At 33.7% G+C, this 25,217-nt stretch overlaps 1 protein-coding gene across 1 annotated transcript in view; it reads left to right on the forward strand.

Moving 5' to 3' along the window:
- Positions 1–25,217, forward strand: part of LRIG3 (leucine rich repeats and immunoglobulin like domains 3) — a 60,249-nt gene that overhangs the window by 25,636 nt on the left and 9,396 nt on the right. The window contains exons 4-12 of the mRNA XM_074226253.1: positions 8,418–8,549; positions 9,240–9,383; positions 10,926–11,069; positions 11,447–11,590; positions 12,043–12,186; positions 14,258–14,338; positions 16,541–16,612; positions 18,774–18,845; positions 19,753–19,916. Coding sequence (XP_074082354.1) covers positions 8,418–8,549; positions 9,240–9,383; positions 10,926–11,069; positions 11,447–11,590; positions 12,043–12,186; positions 14,258–14,338; positions 16,541–16,612; positions 18,774–18,845; positions 19,753–19,916 — 1,097 coding nt within the window. The remainder of the gene's footprint in view (positions 1–8,417; positions 8,550–9,239; positions 9,384–10,925; positions 11,070–11,446; positions 11,591–12,042; positions 12,187–14,257; positions 14,339–16,540; positions 16,613–18,773; positions 18,846–19,752; positions 19,917–25,217) is intronic.

The following is a 25,217-nucleotide window of genomic DNA, read 5'->3' on the forward strand; positions in this document are numbered from 1 at the left end:
ATAACCTTATCCCCACTTCCACTTCAATCCTAGTATTTGGCCATCAGAGGATAATTATGCTGTGTCTTGGGAATTGAACTTAATGTGATTCATAAAGTCAAAATCACCAAAATATTCTTGCTGTATATGGTAGAAGAATTGAAACACTTGTCCAGTTACATCCTGAATAAAAAAAATGCAATTGTTTATATGACATTTGTTATTAATATAGCCAAATTTTAAATATTAAGTATTAAAAAGTGGTATAGTTAACTAAGCTTTTTTAAAAAATGCTTTTTTCTAGACATTTAAGATAAGTATTTAAGTGCTTTTCTGAGAGAGACAAAGTAGTGTATAGTCTCATTTAGGTCTCTACCTGCTACCTTTAGCAGTTATGTGAGACAACTAGTCATCTAGACCAAGAGTCAGAAACATGGGTCTAAATTTGTTCTTAGATTGTGATTGAGCTTTGTGATCCTGGTCACAACACTTAATCTCTGTCTACCTCTGTTTCTTCAACATAAAAAGGGGACCAAAATAACACCTACCCAACAGAGTTGTTCTGAGCATCAAATGAGAGCTGTAAATTACAAGAGCTATAAAAATGTCTTTTGTTAAATATCTGGGGAGTCACATCATGAAATCCTAGGAACCCTTATTGTTTGCATCTGAGGGATTTAAGAAACTTTGATCTTGCTGTCTTTATTTTTCTCTTGGATTCCTTGGTGTCAAGCAAGACTCCCCCACATACACTGTTCACTTGGTCCATGTCAAGTGGCATCATGCCAGTTAGTTGGAGAACTAATTTGAAGCTGGTGTTTGGATTTTATTCCATTCCATCAAGACAGACTAAAAATTTTGTGATACAGGGACCATTCTCCTGCCAGTTTTAAGGAATTTTTGTTTTATGGGGCAGAGCTGACACAAAGACAGCCCTGTGTAAGGCGCGTCTATAACTGAACACTTTCACACTGCAAATTAGGAGGCGTGCAGTTCAGGAAATTGTTGGCTTTGGCTGGAGCACACTTTTACTGCAAGGAAAATTTTATTCGTCACTCAAGTAATTGGCAGTTTTAATACCTTGTTAATAATTACCTTATAAACAAACTGATGTATAAACTAAGGCTAGTATGACCTGTTATCTATCTTATAGCCCTTTATTTGGTCAATATGATAGACACCTGTGAGTCCTTTTTCTCTGTCCTTCCAAGATACTAATTTATTCCATTTGCCATTGGGAAAAATACTTTTAGCTAGACATTATTGTATTTTTATTATTGTTATCTGGTGAGAACTATACTGCTTAAGCCTGCAAGGCCAAAATTTGGCCAGAAATTGAGAGAAAAGAGTAGTTGGGGAGGGCCTCTTAGCCTGGATGTGATTAGGATTAGTATTTTGCATGTTGAAGGACATTCTGGTGACCTAAGCATTTGCCTTACATATTTAAAGAGAGAAAAAAAATTGGTCTCTTCCCCCAAGTCTGGTAATTTTATCTAACACCCCCTGATCTCAAATCCTGTTGCTTGTCTCTTGAATTGAGTCCTTTTTGCTGGCATCTAAATTCACTAATTGTATCAATCCTATTTCTCCATACCTCACAACTGGATCAAGGAGGCTTGTTTTCTGGCAGTGTCAACTATGAGGAATAGGCAGAACCCAAGCAGGTCACAGCTGGCATTCATTTATCACTTGAATCTAAAGAAATATTTGTTTAAGGTTTATCAAAATCTGAAGGTCTTGATAATAGATGACTTTCACTTAGCACTATGCTGTAGTGAGAAATGGAAGACTGGAATCCAATGAAAAGGTTTATGTATACCTTTAATTTTTATGTCACCGTCATTTCTGAATAGCTACTTTTCTCTACCTCCTACTCAGAGAGCCCTCTTTTGTAACATAGTGTTTAAAAAGGAGGAAATAAGAAAGATCAGCAAAGTCAGTTATGACATTGGCTATATCTGGCAGTCTTGGGCTATTTCTATACTCATTGTTCACAGTCTTTTGTTTCTGGGTCAGAGTTTTGTTGGTCATTAAACTTACACATTTGGTTTGGTTTTGTTTTATTATTCTTTCTGTTTACAGTGTTGTAGTTGTGTATATTATTCTTCTGGTTCTACTTAGGTACTTTTAAAAGCACATAGAATTCCAAGACTGTAAAGAATTATCAGAGGCCATTCTAGATAAACTTTTCAGTCATGGGTATGAATTAACAGTAAAATTGTAGCTGGATGAAAATTAATACCAGTTTTCAAGATCATTAAAGAAAATTCCACCATCTTTGGCAATATCTTTCCGTATGAGTCCTCAGAAAATTATTTCTTCATAGTGTATAGTAATTGTATTGTAGTGTATAGTAGTGTATAGTAATTGCTTATGTTTAATTTTGAATCTATTTCTTCTTTTTATCTTCAAAATCTAATTTTTTCTTACTGGATCTTCATACTTCTTTTGATCATATGTACTCTTTAAAATTTTTTTGAGTATATACCCTAAAATAAATTGCATGTAAACATATATGCATATATATACAAAATATACATCTGTACAAATGCCTATTTTCATGAGCAAAACAGAAATTAAAAGGATGAGATGAATATGAAAGCAATATTTTAAAAAATATTTGTTAATTTATTTTAATGGCACAAAATGCTTGGATTTCACTAAACGATTTTTTAAAGAAGTAGGAACAGTATTATTATATGTGGTTCATTATTGTTGAAAATTCTTCCATGATACTTTAAGATAAGTAGATGTTTTTAAATTCAGTTTATTCTGATATATTTTTCTCAGAGTTGGAAAATGATACCTCTCAGAGAATCTGAGATCCAAATGTTATCCTGGACTGTGCTGCCTAAATCATGATGCATTTTTTTTTCAAATGCATCCACCAACCATGCAAAAGTATTTTTGTTGAACTTCTACTAGTAAAATTTTCATCTTCCCTGATGTCATGACCATTGGGGAAATTAACAACAACAACAAAAACAATAACAACAACAATAATAATAAATGCTAAAATAATTAACATTGTATCACCTGGATAAGTCACACCAAATATTTGAGATAAGATTGGAACTCAGATCTTCCTAACTCCAGACCTAGTATTTCTTCCTTTGTGCTACTTCCCTGGAATTTAGATCTTGAGGTCTGGAGATTTTTACCACAGAGGACAAGGGTAGGCAATTTCCAGATGGTAGACATTCATTTCATTTTAAGCCTTTTTTTGGTATGTTTCGTTTGTTTTAAGTGGAGAGGGGGTCCTTGGAACTAGGTCTCCAGATCTAAAGGATATTAGACTTCATGGACTCCTAAGCCCCATTGACTGCAGAAACTAATTTCACTTTTGCTATTTATGCTGGTTTTTGTGCTTTCCTCCTCCTCATCATCATCATTCTCCCCTTTTCTCCACTTTTCCCTCTTGCTGCTACTACTGTGCTTCTCTACAAATCTTCCTTTTGTGTTCTTCTAGGGGCTTAGCTGTCTTGCACCTGGATCCAGAGTATTCTCTTGCTAGACAAAGGCAAGGGGAAGGGATTTAGGACTGATAGAAAATAACTACTTGCCCTTCTGACTGCCTGGGGAGGAATAGGTACAGTTGACCATCTGAGGTAGAGGATTAAGGGGACATAGGTTAGCCCAGGTACTATGCTTTAGTTGCTTCTAAGCTGCCTGCCCACATGCCTGTCTAGGGATCAGCAAGCATGTCTGAAAGGACAGTTTATCTCACACTGGACTATTTACTTTTCTGCTCTATTTTCCTCCCAAACACCTTTGTTATTATCTGGAATACCCCTCCTGTTCAGTCTGGGATATCAGGTAGATTTGGAGCTGGAAGCTGAGATCTGCAAGCTGAGAGGGATATGAACAAACTTGGAAGGATTCAGTACTCCTTTTGGTGATGCTGAAGGGTGAGCATTTTAAAATGGCACCAAGACCTGTTGATGAACTATAGTTAATGTTCTGTGTTGTGGCCATCACAACCCAATTCTTCAAAAAGCATTTTATCTTTTACCCTTCCAACATTATTTAATTATGTTCTAACTAAACTCCAAGGTCTATTGCAAATTTGTCATTTTTTCCCCACCTTCACATTTTTATACTCGTTGTGTCTGGAGTTCACTCTATTCTCATTTCTTAGATTGGCTCAAGTAACCCTCCTCTTTCTGAAGATTTCCATAATGTTTTTAGAACCTTTTTGTCTGGATATTTGTTTTCCTTTCCCCTGACCCTCTTCCTTCCTCAACCTACCACACCAGCCAGCTTTTGGTATTATATTTATATAGTGTGCAAACCACTCATGTAGCAGATATAAATGGTTCTATAGAATGACTTTACACACTGGGAGTTCATCCCTTTTCAGCCTGCCATTCAACTCATGGCTATGTAATTTACTAATAGCAAGCTTTATAGCATTCTAGGATTACGATGGATAATTTATTAATAATAATAAATTTGTAAATTTTTTTATTAGCTAAATACAAGGCTCATTCCAATTCATTAAACATTAATTTCTCATTGAAACCTTTCTATTTGTTTTATTCATTCATTCATTTATTTATTTTTATTTGTTTTTATATATTTTATTTGCTTATTTTATTTATATTTGTCAGTTTAAATAAATATTAGTTACTATATATGACTTATTTTCTCTTATTTATGCTTATGCTTTTTGCATTATATATGAGTGCTATAGTTAATAAAAATATAGTGATGTATGACTATTTAAAATATTTTGGTTTTAATCAATAATCTTGCCACAGACATTGTAACCTTTAAAATATTAGTTCTTGACTCCACTTCTCTGGAAACTGTGCCCCAAATTGTTCAACTCTAGATAATTTTATTCTTGTTTTTCCTTCATTTCAGTTGTGACTGACTCTGTGTTCCTTTTGGGAATTTTCTTAGCAAAGATAGCTGGAATGATTTGCCATTTCCTTTTTCAGCTCATTTTTCTCATTGAGGAAACTGAGGCATACAGAGTTAAATGATTTGCCCAGGATCACAGAGCTAGTTTCTGAGGTCAAATTTGAACTCAGGAAGATGAATTTTCCCAACTCTGGGCCAATTTTCCCAACCCTGTCCACACTGTCAACTAGATGTCCTAGAAAATTATCAAAATCTCTTTAATATCCTTGTTCCTTCTTTTTGTTCTCTATTTAGTGAACACAAGAAATAATCTTTACAAAATAGGTTATTCTGTTAGATTTTACAGAGACATTTCTTAAAGTAAACTTCATAACACCATTGTTAAAATAATTCCAACAAGAAGTTTCTCCTCATTTTCTTCCTCTCTTCAATACAGATTAATGTCAATTCATTTTTTAACCTGCTTCTACCTGTCACATTACAACTGTTTTCCCATTATTCTGTTTGTTCTTCAAGTTAAATTAATAATAGCTGAACCCTTAACTAGCTCAATAGTAGCCTCCCTGAGATATGCATTCAAAGGAGGGATTACATTTACCTGTGTATATGTTGTCATTTCTGGATGAAGATAGGAATTATTTTTCTTTGTATCATCAGATAATTACACGTAATAGGTTCTTAATAACTATTTAATTGAATTGACTATTAAAGCAGCATTAGCTTCTGGAGGATTCTACTATATGAAGATTAAGAGGTCATCTACTGTAGTAGATAGACATTCTAGGCTTGGAGCCATACGTTCTGGGTTCAAAACCCACCAGTGTTGTTGTCAGCAACTTGTTATCAAGCAAGTCACTTAAATTCTCTGTGTTTTATGTAGCACCCTAGAAATTAACTCCTGAGACACAATTTCAATCTTCATGGATAGAAGGAATTTCTTACACTGACAAAAATGATGGATTCCAAAAACATGTCTCATGTATTCACATTTAAAAGGATAAAGGAATTGGAATTATAGTAAAACCCCAAATAAGAAGAAATTTAGTAGAATGGAGTATTTGAAGCCATTTGGTTGAAAGTTCTTCTCAAGTAATCCACATGACTGTCTAAAGTTTAGTGAATGTCCCTGAATCATCATTCTTCAATAACTCATGTTACAATGCTTGATGGTTATCATTTTCAGAATCTGTTCTTAAAAGTACAGTACAGAATTATGTATACAGATAGTACAACAGATTTGGTGGAATATATACTGACCTCCCAGCCCTTCCTATCCCTATTGTGATACATATAAATTATATTATCAGTTCATTCCATAATTTGCTTCTTCCCCCCAAAAATAAAATGCAGCTAAATGAGTTTTGCTTAGTCTTTCTCAAATTCAGTGAAAAGGAGAAGTCTTATAGTTCTATGATGATTGAGAAAAATAATTGAAATGAATAATATAAAGTCTTGTAAATATTTAGTGTCTAATTTTTTGGTTGTATAGTCATTTCAGCCACATCCTCTTGCTATTTTCTTCTCTAGGCCATATTCTGGGAAAGCAACTAACACAGAGTTAAGTGACTTGCACAGAATCACAGTTAGTATCTATCTAGCTGCCCTTAGTATCAAATGTTTTTTGACATCAATAACTAATGCTGCTTTAATAGTCAATTCAATTAAATAGTTATTAAGAACCTATTACGTGTAATGATTTGATGATACAAAGAAAAATAATTCCTATTTTCATCCAGAAATGACAACATATACGCAGGTAAATGTAATCCCTCCTTTGAATGCATATCTCAGGGAGGCTACTATTGAGCTAGTTAAGGGTTCAGCTATTATTAATTTAACTTGAAGAACAAACAGAATAATGGGAAAACAGTTGTAATGTGACAGGTAGAAGCAGGATAAAAAATGAATTGACATTAATCTGTATATATATATGTGTGTATACATATATATATATATATATATATATATACACACACATATATATATATATATACATTCCAGTTTTAAAGATGAAGAAACTGGGACAAATTGAGGACAAACCGTCTAAACCTAGGGTTAAATAATTTAAGCAGCAGAGTTGCAATTTAAAATATAGGTCCTTTGAATTTAAATCCAATATTCTTCCTATTTTAAATAGACAACTGACCAGAGAAAGAATTTATTTAAAATCCGAGTTTTAGAGACCACATTAAACTAAACTGCTGGCCAGTGAGCATCATATAGCCCTAGGATCCCATCACAGTAGACTGTGGGAAATAATTGAGACCAGGAGCCAAGGGGGAAAAAAAAGGATGAAGCCATTGTGAAAGGAACAAGGTAGAAGAGTAAGGTTTTTTATCTTATAGTTATCAAGTTTTAAGAAATAAGGAGCTTTGATGATAAATGTGAATCTGACAGAAATTTTGAGGGGCTAATGCCAGCCTATGTGTTTTAGTTATTGGTAATTCTCTAATTTCTAGAATCTTAACTATCCCTGTCCTTTTTCCCTGCTGAAGATCATAATCAAGATCATCATGGGACTGCTTCTTTCTGACTATTATATGAGTGTTACCAAGAGGCAGTAGATTTAATAGAAAAAGTATAGAACTTGATTAGAAAACTTGGTTTGGAGGGGTCCCAGATCTGTGTCTTGGTGGCTGCAGGACCTTTTTAATATTCAGTATGTCATTAGTATATGATATCGTTCAGTACAGATTTCCACCAGTATTTGCCTTCTTGTCTAATTTTTAAGGACTCTTATCCTCCCATAATTAAGTTCTGTAGATTATTCGTCCAGCATGGTAGACTATCTTCTGTTTCATTTAACGTTCCCTTGTTCTAATTTGTAGATTTTGTGCTTTCCCATCTTTTATTCCTTGATATCTCTCTCTCTCTCTCTCTCTCTCTCTCTCTCTGCCTACCATCTTTTCCAATCAAATGTTTCCTGAATATTAAAGTTCTTTCCATGTAAAATCATTATTGCTAATGTTCTTTAGCCCACTGTGCAACTCTTTATTGACATTTGAGTCATCAATGATTTTGGTGTTTCAGAGATTATTCTGTCCCATGATTAGTAGCCATTGAAATTATTGGAAGAAGAGATTTTTTTTGAATAGATGAATTTTAAATCAGTTATATCAATGAGCAGTTTGACATAATCAAAGGAATTATACTATTTCCCTTGTACAATACAATTTACTTTCTAATCCCTATTTACATATGAACTTAACTCACGATTCCTTTGCAGTATCTATCCAAGCTATGTGTTTGGACTATGTCAGTGAAGTGTCCATCCAACCAAATGTTATATAGTCTGGCCAGTAGAAATTCTTCTTCAGTTTGGTTCTTTCCATTTAGGTTGTTAGACCAATCTCTTAATTATTTATAATCCTTATTAATATTCCAGCATTATAAAAATAGAAAATTTGTAGTATCAGTAGACACTATGATACCATAGTACCATAGTATTTAATTGACCAAAGCAACTTAAAAATGATAATATAATAAGTTTTGTACAATATCTTCTTAACTGTAAAGCACCATAACAAAGTGAGCAATTAATCATCAACAACTATGATATCTTTAAATTCCAGGGCCAATAATAAAATTGCTGAAATTTTACCTGAACAATTAAAACCATTTCAATCACTGGAAACATTAGATCTGAGCAGCAACAATATTTCAGAGCTCAAAACTACATTCCCCTCTCTACAACTCAAATATCTGTAAGTATTCCTTCAAAGTTTTTTAATATAGTATTTTCTAAAATATAAAAAATTTTTGATCATTTTGGTATATCATCTGCTATAATTATTTGTGTTATTGTAAAGGGGATCAATTGATTTAACTGAAATTTATAAATTTCTTATAGAAATTCATACTCTTTTTGGATAATAGGAAACAACAGGATTCAAGGGGCTCCTACTTTGGGAATGGAAAAAATCTTCACAAAATTTTCTTATGATTTAAAATAAACTTACTCTGCTATACTTTATTATTTCAATATCTACATAATGTATTGATCAGTTTGTATTATTTTATGGCTTCCACAGTGTCACATTGCTCTATTACAAAAGGTTATTAATGTAAGACTTCTTCCTTGTCTAGCTATCTGACATATATCCAGAATTAGACTAGACCAGTGGTTCTCAAATTAGTAGGGTTTTTTCTTTGGTCTCAGGATCCCTTACTTAAAAATTATTGAGTACCTCAAAGAGGTTTTATGTGAAATACATCTGTTTATATTTACAATAATAGAAATTAAAATATCTTAGTGTCAATAGGAAAATAGTTTAGACCAATAGAAACTAACAAATAGCTATTTGGTCCAATGGTAGTAGGTTTAAACTCTACAAGAATTCTTCAGACAAAATTAAAAAAAAAGTGAAATTCATCTGAAAACTTACTTTCAACAGGTATATAAATAGCAACCCAATCAGATCCATGGAAGCTGGTTTCTTTGACAATTTGGCTAACACTCTTCAGGTACTGAAACTGAACAGGAACAAAATTTCAACTATTCCCCCAAAGATGTTTAAACTGCCTCATCTGCAACATCTGTAAGTACAGTATGCCTTTTTAATTTATTTTTGTCCTTGACTGTTCACAGAGCTTCATGAGTAAATAGTAATTTGTCAAAAATGTCTTAGATGCCAAGGGAATGGACTAAGTTTATTTCAAGTTGTCTTATAGTATAAGACAAGTTACTTTCTAAGTTAAAGAATGACTGTTGTCAGTATTGAAGACAAAAAAAGTTTCAAATCTTCCTGTTGAAGAAAACAAGAATTCTCATTAATCATGTTAAAAAATAAGCAATAATGTTTGATTATTTGATTGAAAATATCTTTCTTGCATTACTTATTGTTTTAAATGGCCTTTTTTCAAAACTAGAGAGTAAACAATAGCCCTGGACTTGCTTGGTCCACTAGACTGCATGAAATGATTTCAGTGTTTAATTTCAGACTCATTCTGAATCATTACAAATAGTTTTGAATTTAGCTTCAATTGACCAAAATTTAAAAATCAAGAAATTATTTTAGTGAAATTTTAATGGAATATTTGTGAATAGACCACATTTCATTTGACTTGTGATTTCAAAAATATTTGCCTCTTTTACAAAATTTTCCAATACAAATTTTTGGGTAATTAAAAATTGAAATCAAAGTATAAAAGTATTTTATGTTTAGTATCTCAAAAGATCCATAATTTCAGCATTGTTGACACACTTTTCAACCAATTGCATTCAGCCATTTTTCTTCATTGTTTCATGGATTTACTTTCCAGAAATATTTATCACCTAGTGATAAGTCTTCTTCCAAATTTCAGCGACAGTGTTAGGCTTAGTCCCTGTTGTTGGGTTCATATCAATATTTGCAGGACCTGTCAGAGCTTGGGCTTTGACAACCCAGGACCATGTTTCAACCACAACAATGAACTGGAATTGACCTTTTTTTAAATGCTTCCATTTTTTTTATTGTTTTTTGAATTTTACAATTCCCCCCATCTCCCCCCCCCCCCCCACAGAAAGCAGTCTTGATGGTCTTTACATTCTTTCCATGCTATACATTGGTCAAAATTGAATGTGTTGAGAGAGAAATCTACCCTTAAGGAAAAAAAATTAAATATAAGAGAGCAAAATTACATAAGATACTTTTTTTAAATTAAAGGTAATAATATTTGGTCTTGGTTTAAACTTCACAATTCTTTCTTTGGCTACAGATGGTACTCTCTATCACAGATACTCTAAAATTGTCCCTGATTTTTGCACTGATGAAATGAGCAAATCCATTAAGATTGATCATCACCCCCATGTTGCTGTGACAGTACAATGTTCTTCTGGTTCTGTTCATCTCACTCAGCATCAGTTCATGGAAATCCTTCCAGGCTTCCTGAATTCCCATCCCTCCTGTTTTCTAGTAGAACAATAGTATTCCATGACATACATATACCACAGTTTGTTCAGCCATTCCCCAATTGATGGACATTCACTCAATTTCCCTTTTGTAAAGGACAGTTCTTTCTTACTTGCGTCTATACAGTAAGGTAATGCCTGCTAATTCTGATTGTGTAAACCAAATATGTAACTTTCATATTCTTTACAGGGAGTTGAATCGCAATAAGATTAAAAAAGTGGATGGCCTCACTTTCCAAGGTCTTGGTTCTCTGAAATCACTGAAAATGCAAAGAAATGGAATAAACAGACTTATGGATGGAGCTTTTTGGGGACTTAGCAACATGGAGATCTTGTAAGTATAAATGACTCCAATTTCCTAATAGAATTACCAATCATAGAATCATAGAAGATAATTATTAGAGCTGGAAAGAAATTTAAGAGTTAAATTTCAGTTCTCTTCCAGAGGGCATTTTATTTACTGTCTCTTGATTATTTTGTTTTCAGTAATGTTTCAAGTACTAGTAAAAAGAATTTGTAAACATTTATTTTCCTCCCCTTTGGGGTCTTGCTAATCAAACTTTTTTTTTTTGCATCTTCAGGTCTCAAGTATCTGACAATAAGAAAGATATGTGATCTGTTTTAATCAAATGTATTTCTAATATGTATAGGACAAGGCAGATAGCAAAATGAATATTTGAGTCCTATCTTTGATTCTTGTTTTGAATGTAGGCAGTTGGATCATAACAACCTAACAGAGATCACCAAAGGCTGGCTTTATGGGTTGCTGATGTTGCAGGAGCTTCATCTCAGCCAAAATGCCATTCACAAGATCAGTCCTGATGCCTGGGAATTCTGCCAGAAACTCAGTGAGCTGTGAGTTGACTTTTATTCTCTTCACTACAGAGTTCATGCCAAAACAATAACTTATTAACATTGATCTGTGGGCTTTTTCTAAGTTTCCAAGGTGACAACACTCACCTTCCCTCTCGTCCTCTTCCTCCTTCCCTCCCAACATCTCTCCCTTACTGCTACACTCTTTTCTTTCCTCCCTTCTTCCAACAATTGTGTGGTGATAAATTGAAGCCAAGTGTGTCTATTTAATTGTGGTGATACATGTGCTGAAGTATTGCCACGGTCATTTTCAAATGAAAAGAATCTCATTTGTCTAAATTGCTTGGATCAGAAATCATGCACCAGCTCAGTATTATTAGGGATAATTTTATGAGAATTATTGTTATAATAGCTATTCTGTGAAAATAAAGCATTGTGTTGAATTATATAAGGAGCATGTTATTAACATTGACTCAATTATTTTGCCTTTGCAGTGACCTGACTTTCAATCACTTAGCAAGGTTAGATGATTCAAGTTTCGTTGGCTTAAGCTTACTAAATACCCTCCACATTGGAAACAACAAAGTCAGCTATATTGCTGATTGTGCCTTCCGGGGGCTTTCCAGTTTACAGACACTGTAAGTTACATATTTTGCGTTTAGTACATGAACTTAATTGGTTCCTAAATGTGCCCACTTATTTCCAAGTAGCTTTTCTTTGTTGTGAAGGAAATGTGTACAACCTCAGAAATAGTGTCTTAATCTTTCCCAGATCAGTTTCATTAAAACAGATCCATTGTGTCCATATGTGTTTCTTAAAAAGATTAAATTGGACAATGATGAGATTGTTCTTGGTGATTACAGTGTTGTCCTAGTCTCAAGGAAGTTGATGTAAAATGGGTCAAGAGGAAAACTACTTTAAATCCACTAATTTTTCCTTATAAGAATTACAGATTAAAAAGTAATCAAAATCATAAATGTTATGGTATCACTAAAGGATGATGGATCATGGGATATTAGCAGTATATTTAAATTCACTTCTGTCTTTAGAGAGAAATGAAAGCTAACTTTATTGGCCATTTTAGATATCTCAAGAGTTATTTTACCTTGTATAATTTACTTTTGTTACTTGTGCATTAGAAAACATTTTGTTCTGTTCACTATTTGAAACATTACCTAATTGAGAGATACTTTGTATGCTTTGGCATACTCTGGCTTGTGTGGTTGGAACAGTGGTTTTAATGTTTAACCAACTTTTTGGAACATCTGAGTTTTTGCTATTCACCTAGTCATCTGGATTTGGGTTTAAGGCATGGTTCTTAAGACCTTTGCTCTAAACCCAAATCCAAAGTGAGTACTCTGCCCAGAGGAATATAAATTTTGATCTCTGAAATCTTGCAAGATATCTTGGGTTTACTGGCTAGATTTCTTTCTTAAAGACTATGCCTCAAACCCCAATTATTTTGGTTCTCACTGATTGACCAACAGTAGGTCCTAGCTACAGCTTCACTTGGTCATTGTTTGGGGCCTGATGGCTCTGTGAATATAAGTAACAATTATTTCTTTTGACCAGAAAGTCAAAGGGTCTTTCCCTCCCAGATATATACATACATACATATGTATGTATATATTTTGTGTATATATATATATATATATGTATATGTATGTTTATACTTGTGAATATATGTATGTATATATATATATATATTCATGTATTTTTTCTTTTGACTAGGTAAAAGAGGTTATTCTTTGCCAAATTTTTTAGACCTAGATTTAATTTGTGAATGGGCATTGCCTCAATCAAACCAAGACTTGGGAAAGACCTTAAGCTTAAAAAGACCATGGGGCCATCTTTCCACTGGACCCAAATGATTCTTGAAGAGAGACTAAAGTTGGTGACTTTAGACAGCCCTGCCTCACTTAAATTCAATTCACTTGCAAGTCATTGGCATCACCTTCCCGATGATGATCCTCTTGGAGAATGAAAGACAAATAACAGTCATCTGGCCAAATTAATAAGGGGCTAGGAAGCTCCTTACTGACTTGGCTCTGGTCAAAGGATTTGGGAAATATTTTAATGACATAGTAGGTAGAGTACTTGACATGCTTAATATCTCTGTGAATCTGGGCAGGCATCTGATACTTCTACTTCATTTTTTAAATCTGTAATAACATCTCCAAGGGTTCTTGTGAGGCTCAAATGAGATACTATTTATAAAGCATAATAATAATATCATTTATATAACACTTTATGATTTGAAAAATATTTTTATACGTGTGATTTCATTTGATCTTCACAATAACCCTATGAGGTATATAGTATTATACTCATTTTATAGATGAAGAAGAGGAGACAGGGAGAAATTTAGTGACTCATCCAGGGTAGCTTAGTAAGTATCTGAAACAAGAATCAAACACAGGGCTTCCTGATTCCAAATGGCACAATAAATCCACAGGCCAATAATGTTAGCTATTTTATTGTTATTAAAGTTTTATTACTTTAAATTCAGCATGATATAACTAATAGAATGCAGACTCCTTGAGGAAAAGGATTTTGGGAGATTTTTGGTACCCTTTTATACTGAATAGATAGATACTTGTTGAATTGAATAGCCTTTGATTTGTGAAAAAATCTCTGAAAAATCATAACTTTTAAAATATATTTCTATGGGTCAGTTTTTCTATCCCTCATTATAATTTTTTTTAATAGAGATCTAAAAAACAATGAAATCTCATGGACCATTGAAGATATGAATGGTGCTTTTTCAGGGCTTGACAAACTACGTACACTGTGAGTCTTATTTCTTTTCTGATTTGTCTCAATCTTCTACCAAAATAAATTTATTATTAAATGAAGTCAGTACCATGATAAATATCTGAAACTTAATTTGTTACTAACTGCTTTTATTGTTTCCTTTCCTCCTCCCCAGGACAGATCTATGTATACAATTAAGGGAACATTATATATTCCTTGTTAGGTTGCAAGTAAAACAATAACAATAGTATTTCTAAAGCACTTCTCTCTATAGTCATATCTCTAAAAAGTACTTTGTTTTGGAATATTAACCTTTATATAGCTAACAAAATAATATTCCCATTGTCATGTCCTTGTTCAAAAGTATTCAGTGACTTCTCTTTGCTGTGTAAGATGTTTATGAAAATAGACATCTGTGTCTTCTTCTGTCTTTAAAGGTTTCTTCCCCATTACTTTTATCACATCCTATGTTCAAACCAAAGTTGTTCCCCCACCTTTTAGATATTTGTACAGGTCCTTCCTTGTGACTAGATTGCATACCTAACTCATCTTCACAAATCAAAATCTTGCTTTTTCAGCATTTTAAAGCCACTGTTCCTATGATTCCTTTCATTTTCTATCAACCTACATGTCTCCCTAGCAACTGAGAGATTGTTTTAGCCTGAGCATATGTATATAAACCCAACTTTCCTCTTTTTAAATAAAATTGAATTGTGAACTTAACATGTTATTTAGCATCATATTTCATATACAAAGAACAAAAAGATTGTATAAGAAACTGAATTTATTACCTATTTTTAAAGTATATGTAAATAGGTGTGTATGTGTGAAAGTATTTACATACCACATACACAGATTTAAACAGGTGACATCACCCCCATCTGTATGACTCTGGATCACTTCTAGTGAATACCACAAAATCTAAAATTTCTATTGCTGCCATCTCAAAGAAAGTTCCATGCCACACATCCTGAATAGAGTGAAGGACAATAAAATGAGAGAGAAATTCTCTTTTTTCAAAGGCTGCTTCATAGGTGGTTCATTCTGGCTCAGTGGTCAATAGTGGGATTTGTTCATTATCTTAAGACAGAAAGTACTACAGGTTATGAGTCATGTTGTACTTAGCCCAAAGTAAATATGTGAAAGGAAGTAAAATATAGATTATCGTTTTTTTGCTTCCCATTGGAGGACAGTTCTTCAGTAATAGGTCCATTTCTCATTTAGCCCAAGGTGCAACCTCTAGGTTCCTTTTGTTTTTTGCAGTGGCTTGCCCAAGGCCACACAGCTAGGTAATTATGTCTGAGGCTGGATTTGAACTCAGGTACTCCTGACTCCAGGGCTGGTGCTTTATCCACTGTGCCACCTAGCTGCCCCAATCTCTAGGTTCCTTAATGTACATGTGTGTGTGTATATATGTAGATATATAATATATATATAAAATATAAATCCACTCATATAGTTTAGGAAAGTTAAAATAATTTCACATGTGACTATCTTTTTTTAAAATTCATATACAATCAAATAGCTTTCTGTCTTAGTAAGGAAAAGGGGGTGAGAGGAAGGGAGAAAAATTTGGAACTCCAAATCTTATAAAAATTAATTTAAAAAATTACCTTTACATTTAATTGGAAAACTAAAATGCCAATAAAGTTCATATGTTTTATCTATCTTTCCTCTCCCCTTCCACGTACATTAAGGCTGCCTAGTAGTGCCTTTTATTCTGTATCCTCATGACTGAGTGGTACTTTGCACAAAGAGGGTACCTACTATTATCTCTTGAATTGGATCCATATAAAAGTGAATTCAATATTTTGCAACATTTTCCATAATGTTTTTACTCATAAAGTATCAGAGAATAGTTAATTTGCAGAGTCCAGAATTATAGTATGCCAGGGAAGTTTTTAAAAAGCAATCCAGTAAAGGATTACAAGATGATTACATAATGCCTTTGCATAGGGGAAAATGTTAAATTCATGAAAGTTTTATCTTCCTAAATTGTTAAGAATTAATTATGTTTGAGAGCTCATACCATACCTTTCCAAAATTGTATTCATTTATTCATTAAATATAGTTTTATTTCAAATTTGTTTTATTATTTTACATTTATTAAAATTGACAAAAAGATGTTGTAGTTTCAATGTCAAGAAGAGAATTAAGGAAATATTTTTGGAGTTAGCCACAATTTTAAAAAGTTAAGATTCACAAAATAATTTTATTTTGGAACATTTTTGTTTTCAGGATACTCCAAGGAAATCGGATTAGATCAATTACAAAAAAAGCATTTTCTGGCCTAGACGCATTGGAACACCTGTAAGTAAGAGGAATCTTGTTCATTTTTCACTGTAGGGCATTTTTAAAGTCAATAATTCTGACTCAGTGTTACGAAAAAAGGAGGATATAATTATTCACCACACAATAATTTGACTGTAGGCAAACCGCCTGAGTTCATGATAAATCATGACTTGGACTAAGCCTAAATCTCAGAACCATTTGCTTGTCATTTTGCTCTAACTATCCTCCCCCCCCCAGGTTGTTATCCTATGCTTTCCAGAAATGGTAAAGTAGATTTTTTTTAAGTGCAATTTTTTTTGAATGTTACACAAAAGGCAAAATATGTGAAAATAAGTGAACTTTAGATTGTCATATTTTTAAAAAAATTTTCCCTTGGAGGGCAGTTCTTCAGATTCATTTTTACTATGCAAACAATATAATATAGGAGGCAATTTGGGAAAAAAAGTGTTTGGGGGGGATGCTTGAAAAATAATTTACTCTTCTATTTAGTCTTCTGCATTGTATGACTGTGTTCATATAGCCAGCTTCCTTCACTCCTCCACAGCTCAGCAATTTAGTTGCAAACAAAATTGAACCTGCTTAAAAGCAAAAGAAGTCTGGAAGTAATAGGTCCATTTCTCACAAAGCCTAAATAGACGCAAAGCTCTGTTTTGGGTTCTACTTTAAGAAAAAATTTGGTTTGTAATCCCCCCAAATTGGAACTGTGCCATTGTCTCTATCATACAGTAGTTCCCAAGAAAGCCCATTCTGCTTTTATATAGCTTGAATTATTAGGAAGTTTTTCCTTATCTTAAGCTAAATCAGCTTCCTTGTCATTTTCATTGTTTGGTCCTTATCTAGGCTTTTGAAGACAAGTGGCATCTATCTAGGCTCCATATGTTTAGATCTCCAAATATTTGGAAGGTCCTTATAAACTACTCAGTTCATCCTCTCCGAGTTAAACATGCCCAGTTCTTCCCCCCGGCCCCAATCCCTGACTTGTACATGGAGGGGTTCCAAGTTCCTTAGTTCTGGTCATTTTTCTCTGGAAACGTAATAACTTGTTATTGTCTTTAAAATTTGACCCCCACACTTTTAGCTCATTGTGGGGCTAGTACCCTCTCTTCTCCTTTATTTTGGATACTAAATTAATGAAATCTAGAATCACATTACGTTTTGACAACATTATATCATTGTTTCACGATTAGATTGCAATCTTGTCAAAATCTCCAAGTTGTATTCTAAACCAATATCTGGCTAATTTTAAATATAGGTCATTTAAATGTTGCCCTATTGCTTTTTGTTATTTTGTCCCACTATTCTAGACTCTTGATATCTTTTTTTAAGATCACAATTCTGTCATTCCCTAAATTGTAGACAGTGCCTATCTTTGTGTAGGAACAGCTAGGTGACATGATAGATGGAGTGCTGTCCCTGAGGTCAGGAGACTCATCTTCCTGAGTTCAAATCTAGCCTCAGACACTAAATAGATGTGTGACCCTGGGCAAACTCTGTTTGACTGTTTCCTCATCTGTAAAATTAACTGGAGGAGGAAATGGCAAATCGGTCCAGTGTCTTTGCCCAGAAAACCCCAGATGGGGTCACAAAGAGTCAGATTGTAAAAAGTCTCAACAACCACGATAACAAACTTTGTACTTTCTATGAATTTGAGAAATTGGCCTTCTCATACTAAATAATTATAAAAGATGTTGAGCTAGATCCAAAACAAATCTCTATGTTGTTCCACTTGGGAATTCTCCTACTGCCATCCATCTCTTTATTTTATACCTGAGGCAACATGGTGACACAATAGAACAAGTACCAGATCTAAGCCAACAGACCTAGTTTCCATTCCCATTTCTGTTTACAATGTATCATTGTGCAAGTCAGTCAAACTTTTTGTGTTTCAGCCTCCTCTTGGCCTGAATGACCTCAGATATCTCACCTGGGTTTCAATGTCATTCTTTAATAATGTGTCAAAGACCCTGCTAAAGCCTAGATTCACAGTGATTATAACATTAATGTGATATGTTAGGCTAGGAATCTTATCCATAAAGGAAATTTAGTCTGTCATGACTTGTTCTTAATGAACCCTTGCTTCCCCAACTGCATAAGCACTTAGAAACTGTCTAAACTATTCTTGAATTTTACCAGGAATCGATATTAATTCACCATATTTATTTTTTATACCTCTTTTCAGAGACCTGAGCAATAATGCCATCATGTCCCTACAAGGAAATACATTTTCACAAATGAAGAAACTTCAAGAATTGTAAGCTTTGATTTTTCTTTGATTATTCTGAGCAATACATAGAGTAGAAGAAGTGCCACTGTATTTAACGGAGATTAAATAGACATCTATCTAAAGTAAATTGTAAAACCTTAAAGAACTACACAAATTTAAGCAGTTTTTATTATTTTGTTTTGTTTTTCTGTAATATTACTGTGCTAGACCATAATATGATGGACCATGGAGAGAAAGCTGACCTTGAAGCCATGACAACCCGTGTTCAGATCCTGTTTCTGTTACATAATTGGCTTAGGAACATTGAACAAATCCATTTATTTCTCAGTGATCAAGTCAGCCATGACTATAAGTTGCAGAGAAGGTGCTAACTCACCAGTATTGTTTAGAGGGAGATTTCCTCACCAAGTAATTCCTACACCAACAAAATCACAGCCCTGTTATTCCAGATAGTGTGATTAGACAGTCACATTCTTAGTAGTATTATTTCTGCTTCCAAATACTTTGACTGATGGGTTCTTTATCTCTGGGGCTACTCACTTCAATGAGAAGAGTCACAGCTCACCTATTCCTAACATTTGAGACTAGATTGTGTCACATAAGAAATAGAGATGGGGACTTGAAGGGAGGATGATTAAAACATTTGGTATGACTTGGCTAGAAGTCTGAGTTTCATTTTGTAGATTTGAATTTATCAGGCAACATGACTCTAGGTGGGAGTTTTCTCTGATACCAGCATTTACAACAAGTCAGGGGGCCAAAAAAATGAACCACATATATTGTTACATCATAATAAAGATGACCTATAGAATGTTTCTAACTTGGGGTATGAATTTTTAGCTCTAAAATGCATCTGCTTGTTATTTGCTTTTGGTTGGCTTGCAGAAATATGTATTTCATAGAAAAAAACCTTGAATATAATTACTCTCCTCAGGCATTTAAATACATCGAGTCTTCTGTGTGATTGCCAACTAAAGTGGCTTCCACAGTGGGTGGCAGAAAATAACTTTCAGAATTCAGTTAATGCCAGTTGTGCCCATCCTCAGCAGCTAAAAGGAAGAAGTATTTTTGCTGTGAGTCCAGATGGTTTTGTTTGTGGTGAGTATAACTATTCTTCCTATCCTAGTCATCCTCTTCCTGCCCAATCTAAGAATGTTGTTTGTCACATGATCCCTTTCCTTTTATCAGTTCCTTTATTTTTCTTTTGCCAATTTAAGATGAGTTTGCTATACTCTGTCATCTTATTTGTTCTACCGATAGGAAGGAAGGTTTTAATTTTTTTAATGTCATTTATTCTCTTTGCAGGCCGTGATAAAGGTTGTTGGCTTATAACTTCTACAAAGTCATTAAAGTGTAATATAAATCTCAGCAAGGACTTAGAGGAAGATGGAAATATACATGAAATATTAAGCATTTATAAAAGGGCCTGTGTATGCTTTTCTGTATATATATACCTAGATGTGTATATTTACATGCATATATATTTAATGTAGTAAATAAACACATATATTTTATCAGTCTATAGAAATTGTTTTAGTGTATTGTAAACACATATATATATTACAAATGTATATACTTTATATAAATTTAATATTTCATGCAAAGAGAAAATGGATATGTTCCATTGCATACGGAATTGTAGATATGTTTAGAGTACAAATTTCTGTTCCCTAGATTAAGACCTTATGCTTTATAAAAGAAAGACTCTTTGATTTGAAATTGATTGAGTTTGGTCAGAAAGCCAAATTAATTCAGTATTAATTAAGAGTACAAACCTGTCACCCCCACATTTCCCATATGACCAATCCAGCTTCTCTTCTTATTATACAGTTCCTATTATGTACAAAGCAATGTGACACCTTATGATTTTTTTAATACATAGATAAAATCAAGTCTTCTGCCATGGATTACTTGGCAGTTGTGGGGTTAGGCTAGTGTGCTGGCATGCCCTAGGTTGTCATCCTCTTGGCCATGTGATGGAGCATATAGTGAAATGATAGGCATTTGTTTAGAGAACACCTTTATGAGAGAAATTGGGGCAACAATTGCATCTGTTTTACAGATAGAGAAATAAAACATGGATAGGGCAGAAATTATGATTGCCTTACTGTCTGGTATTGTTCCTACTTTGCTTTTATTAATGAGATATTCAGGTATATCATAAGAAACTGAATAAAAATTTTGATGTGCTGTACTGAGTATTCAATTTGGAAGCTTCCTGCAGGTGATACAAATTATAAACTGTGCATATCTGCCCAGTCTGTGTCACTTTTTTTTGTTTGTTTTTTTGTTTTAGGTTTTTGTAAGGCAAATGGGGTTAAGTGGCTTGCCCAAGGCCACACAGCTAGGTAATTAGTAGTCTGTGTCACTTTTATCTACATCCATAAATTCACCACAAGATAAATGAAGGAGTCTCACCACCATGATGGAGACCTTCATTGCTTTCTTTTTGTATTTCAAAGGTACCAGTGGAACACACTAGTGTACACTTGTCACCTCCCACACTTGAAACATGACAACTTTTTCTCATACAGTTCCTTAAGCACGTTTCTCCTATTTTTTGAAGTTCCTCATTGATTATTTAAGCTGCTTCACAAAATGTGCCCCTTTCCATTGCCTTCTGTACAATTGATAGTCATTATTCTTCAAAAATTGTCCTATTTTGCCATGTAGCAACACTGAGAGAATCTTGGTATTAAAAAGATAGTAGACCTTTGATTTCATGGAAAGCTTCAGATCATTCCACTGGACACAAAATTTCCAAAAACAATTCAGTCTGCTATTCTTCTCTATTTTACTCTTTTTCTACATTTTTTTTTTACTATTTTTACTATTTTTTTCAACGGACAAGTATTATATGTTATAGATCCAAATACATATTATAATATAGACGTTCTTCCTGTATGGATGGTTAGGCCAAACTCCTTTGATTTCTTCTTGTACTATGCTGGAGCTTGAAATCAATAGGCATAATGTTATCTATAAAGCATGAGTGTTTGTTGCCATTCACAGGGCATATACACCTCTTTACCTTGAATTTTACATTAGATCTTCTCCATCACTGTGGAGAATATTCTGCCTTACTTGATGTTTAGGATCAGAGGGTCATTAAACAAGGTAGTTTCTGGTATATCTTTCAAGGATCCTTTAATGGTTTTATTATTTGCATGGTTGTCTCTGTTGAACAAGTTCCTGTAAGGTGGTATTACATTTTGCTTTACTAAAATTAAATGCCTTTTTTCATATTCAGCAAACTGTACAATGAAATCTTAAATGTTCCTATTTATAAAATAGGATTAATGTGGTCTGTTGTTGATCATGACCTTGACAAGCCTGCATGGTCCATTTTCATGCCTTTATTGAGGAAATCCTCTCATAAATTTTTTTAATAGGAATAAACAGAGATCAGACAACAAAATGACATAGTAACTAGATTACCAGGCTTCAAATCAAGATATCTTATGTTCTTGAGTTCAAATCAGATACTAGCTGTGTAACCCTGGAAAAGTCACTTAATCCTGTTTACCTCAGTTTCCTTATCTGTAAAATGATCTGGAGAAGGAAATGACAGACCAATCCAGTATCTTTGCCAAGGAAACTCTTAAGGGGGTCTTGAAGAGTCAGACACAATTGAAATGACTTAACAACTAAAGTATAGGTTGGCAGTTGTTGGTGTTTTTTTTGTTGCCATATTAATAAGTTCTGAGTTTTGTTTATGCCTTTCTTTCTCTCTAGTTATCTTAGTGTTCAATGCTTGCATAGTAGTGTTGCTTCCAGCAAGCTCTTCTATCCACTTTGTTATATACAGTTGCTTTCCTTGTTTCAATTCTCTTTAATGCCATTTTTTCCTTCTCTATAAGCAAATTTAGAACTATAATATTAAGGCACCATCAATGTGATTTCACTTTTGTCAATTAAAAAATATTTTATATTTTTTATAAATCTTTTCCATTTCATCAATTTATTATACTCCTTCCATTTTTATCCTTAAATCCTCTTAGAACAATTTACGTAGTTGAATGTCTTCTTTAAACTGATTTTCCCCACTACTATTTCTTCATTTATGAGAAAATATTGTTTATAATGTTCTATCATCTTCCTTTATAAGATTTTATAAACAAGTGTATGTTCTGAGTGTTGCTTTTGGTAGGCACTTACCTCCATTGGACATGCAAGCTACATGCTTTCTTGCTAAGGCACTTTCTGTATCTTTTTTTATATGCTTTTTGAATGACTTACAGAAGTTGAACTTAATTATAAAAGTATTAGAATCAGAGTTAGTGTCTTTTCTGTTGCTAATTTCTCATGACACAAAGAAGAAAAAACAAAAGAAGCCTAAGACCAGTAGAGTAAATAGCAGTCATGCTTCTAGTTCAACAACACTTTCTTTTAAAAAAATGGTTGGCATTGGATATGACAAACGTTATCCAAAAAATGAAACATTACATTTTAACAGAGATTAGATAAGACATCTTGTTGTATGGGAATTATTTCTCAGTCAACTGTCTATGTCAAACCATAAACATTAGAAATAAGATCAGAATTTAGATAAATAAAGATGAATGAGAGAGAAATATGCCTATAACAGACACAACTCAATCCTGAACTACTTAAAGAAGAAATCTGAAATAAAATCATGGTCAAATGAACTTTATATTAACATATAAATACCAGCAACTTATTGATTCTTCTTTATTGTAGATTTGAATATGTGTTCAGATAAGAATGATTCATCACCCTACATGTCAGGAAAAGTAATCCCAATTACGACAAGCCATTAGTAGGACTTTAAATTCAAATAATTATTAGAGCCCCAAATTAGTATGTGTCTGAAAGCATAGAATGGAAATTTGGATTAATCAAAAGTATTCTTTTTGGAGTTTAGATGTTCCTGAGAAATTTAAGTTCAGAAAGTTAATTTTTGGGAGAGGAAAGAAAAGCAGGAAACTAAAAATAGCTGTTTTTAATGAAGAACTGCATGAATGTAATTATGGTGTTTCCCATATAGTACCATGGGGTGATATGATTGATTCAGTTTTAAAATCTCCCTGCTGAAATGACTTATCTGTCATTGTTAGGATGTTTGTTTTTTGACTCCAGTTTGCTTATTGTTTAAGTGGCAGTATGCCTAAATGACTGGATAGAGTATCAGTTCTATTTTTGTAAAATGTGGAACCAATAGCTAGTACACCAGACAAATTATCTGTTTTTATTTTCTTAACTCCATATTATCAAGATCATAATAGTGATTATGGCTCTAGGAGATTGGATACATTAGAAATAGTGACTATGACTTTAATGCAATTTCTTAGCTACTTTACATCAAGTAAAATTATTTGCAGCAGTAGGTTAATTGCTATTTTCTGTGTGCCATAAAGTTACATCCTCTTACCATGTAGTATCAGACAAGGGTGGTATAAGTTGCCTAGAATCTTAGACTTTAAGTAGTTAGACAAGAAATTGAATCCTAGCTTGAACATTTTCTTCAGCCAGACTCAGTTAATTTATCATCTACTTCCTTAATCTCTTGTGCTTCCAGGTGAACTCTTTTAGCAAATGTTTTTGCCTATCATCTACTTCTAGCAGCTAGTTCCTAGCTAAGCTATTTAATAACTGTCCTCATCATCAAGAACACTTTCCCTCCTCTATTTTACCTATTGACCTCCCTGGCTTCCTTTAAGTCCCAAATAAAATCCTGTCTTTTACAGAAAGCATTTCTTTGACCCCTCTTAATTCAAGTCCCTTCCCTCTGTTAATGATTTACTGTTTATCGTGTTATATAACTTAATTTGTGAATATTTGTTTGCACATTTTCACTCCCATTAGATTGTAAGCCCCCTTAAGGGTAGCTGGGTGGTGTAGGGGATAGAACACTGACCTTGGAGTCAAGAGGATGGGCATTCAAATCTGGCCTCAAATTCTTGACTCTTACTAGCTGTATGACCTTGGGCAAGTTATTTAATCCTGATTACTTCTCACCCAGGGCCATCTCCAGTTGTCCTGATTCATATCTGACCACTGGACCCAGATAACTCTGGAGGAGAAAGTGAGGTTGGCAATTTAGCATAGCCCCCCCCCCCCCCGCCACTCAAATCCAATTCATGTGCTTGTCATGGCATCACCTCCTGATGTCATGCTCTTCTTTGAAAATGAAGGACAAACATTATTAGAATTAGAAGCTTCTTGAGGCTAGGGACTGACTGTCTTTTGCTTCTTTGTGTCTCTTTAATACTTAGTTGATTTTTTTTTATTAAGAATGACAACGGGGCGGCTAGGTGGCACAGTGGATAGAGCACCAGCCCTGGAGTCAGGCGTACCTGAGTTCAAAACTGGCCTCAGACACTTAATAATTACCTAGTTGTGTGGCCTTGGGCAAGCCACTTAACTCCATTGCCTAGC

The sequence above is a fragment of the Macrotis lagotis genome, chromosome 2 (assembly GCF_037893015.1).
Source record: "Macrotis lagotis isolate mMagLag1 chromosome 2, bilby.v1.9.chrom.fasta, whole genome shotgun sequence".
NCBI lineage: Eukaryota > Metazoa > Chordata > Mammalia > Peramelemorphia > Peramelidae > Macrotis > Macrotis lagotis.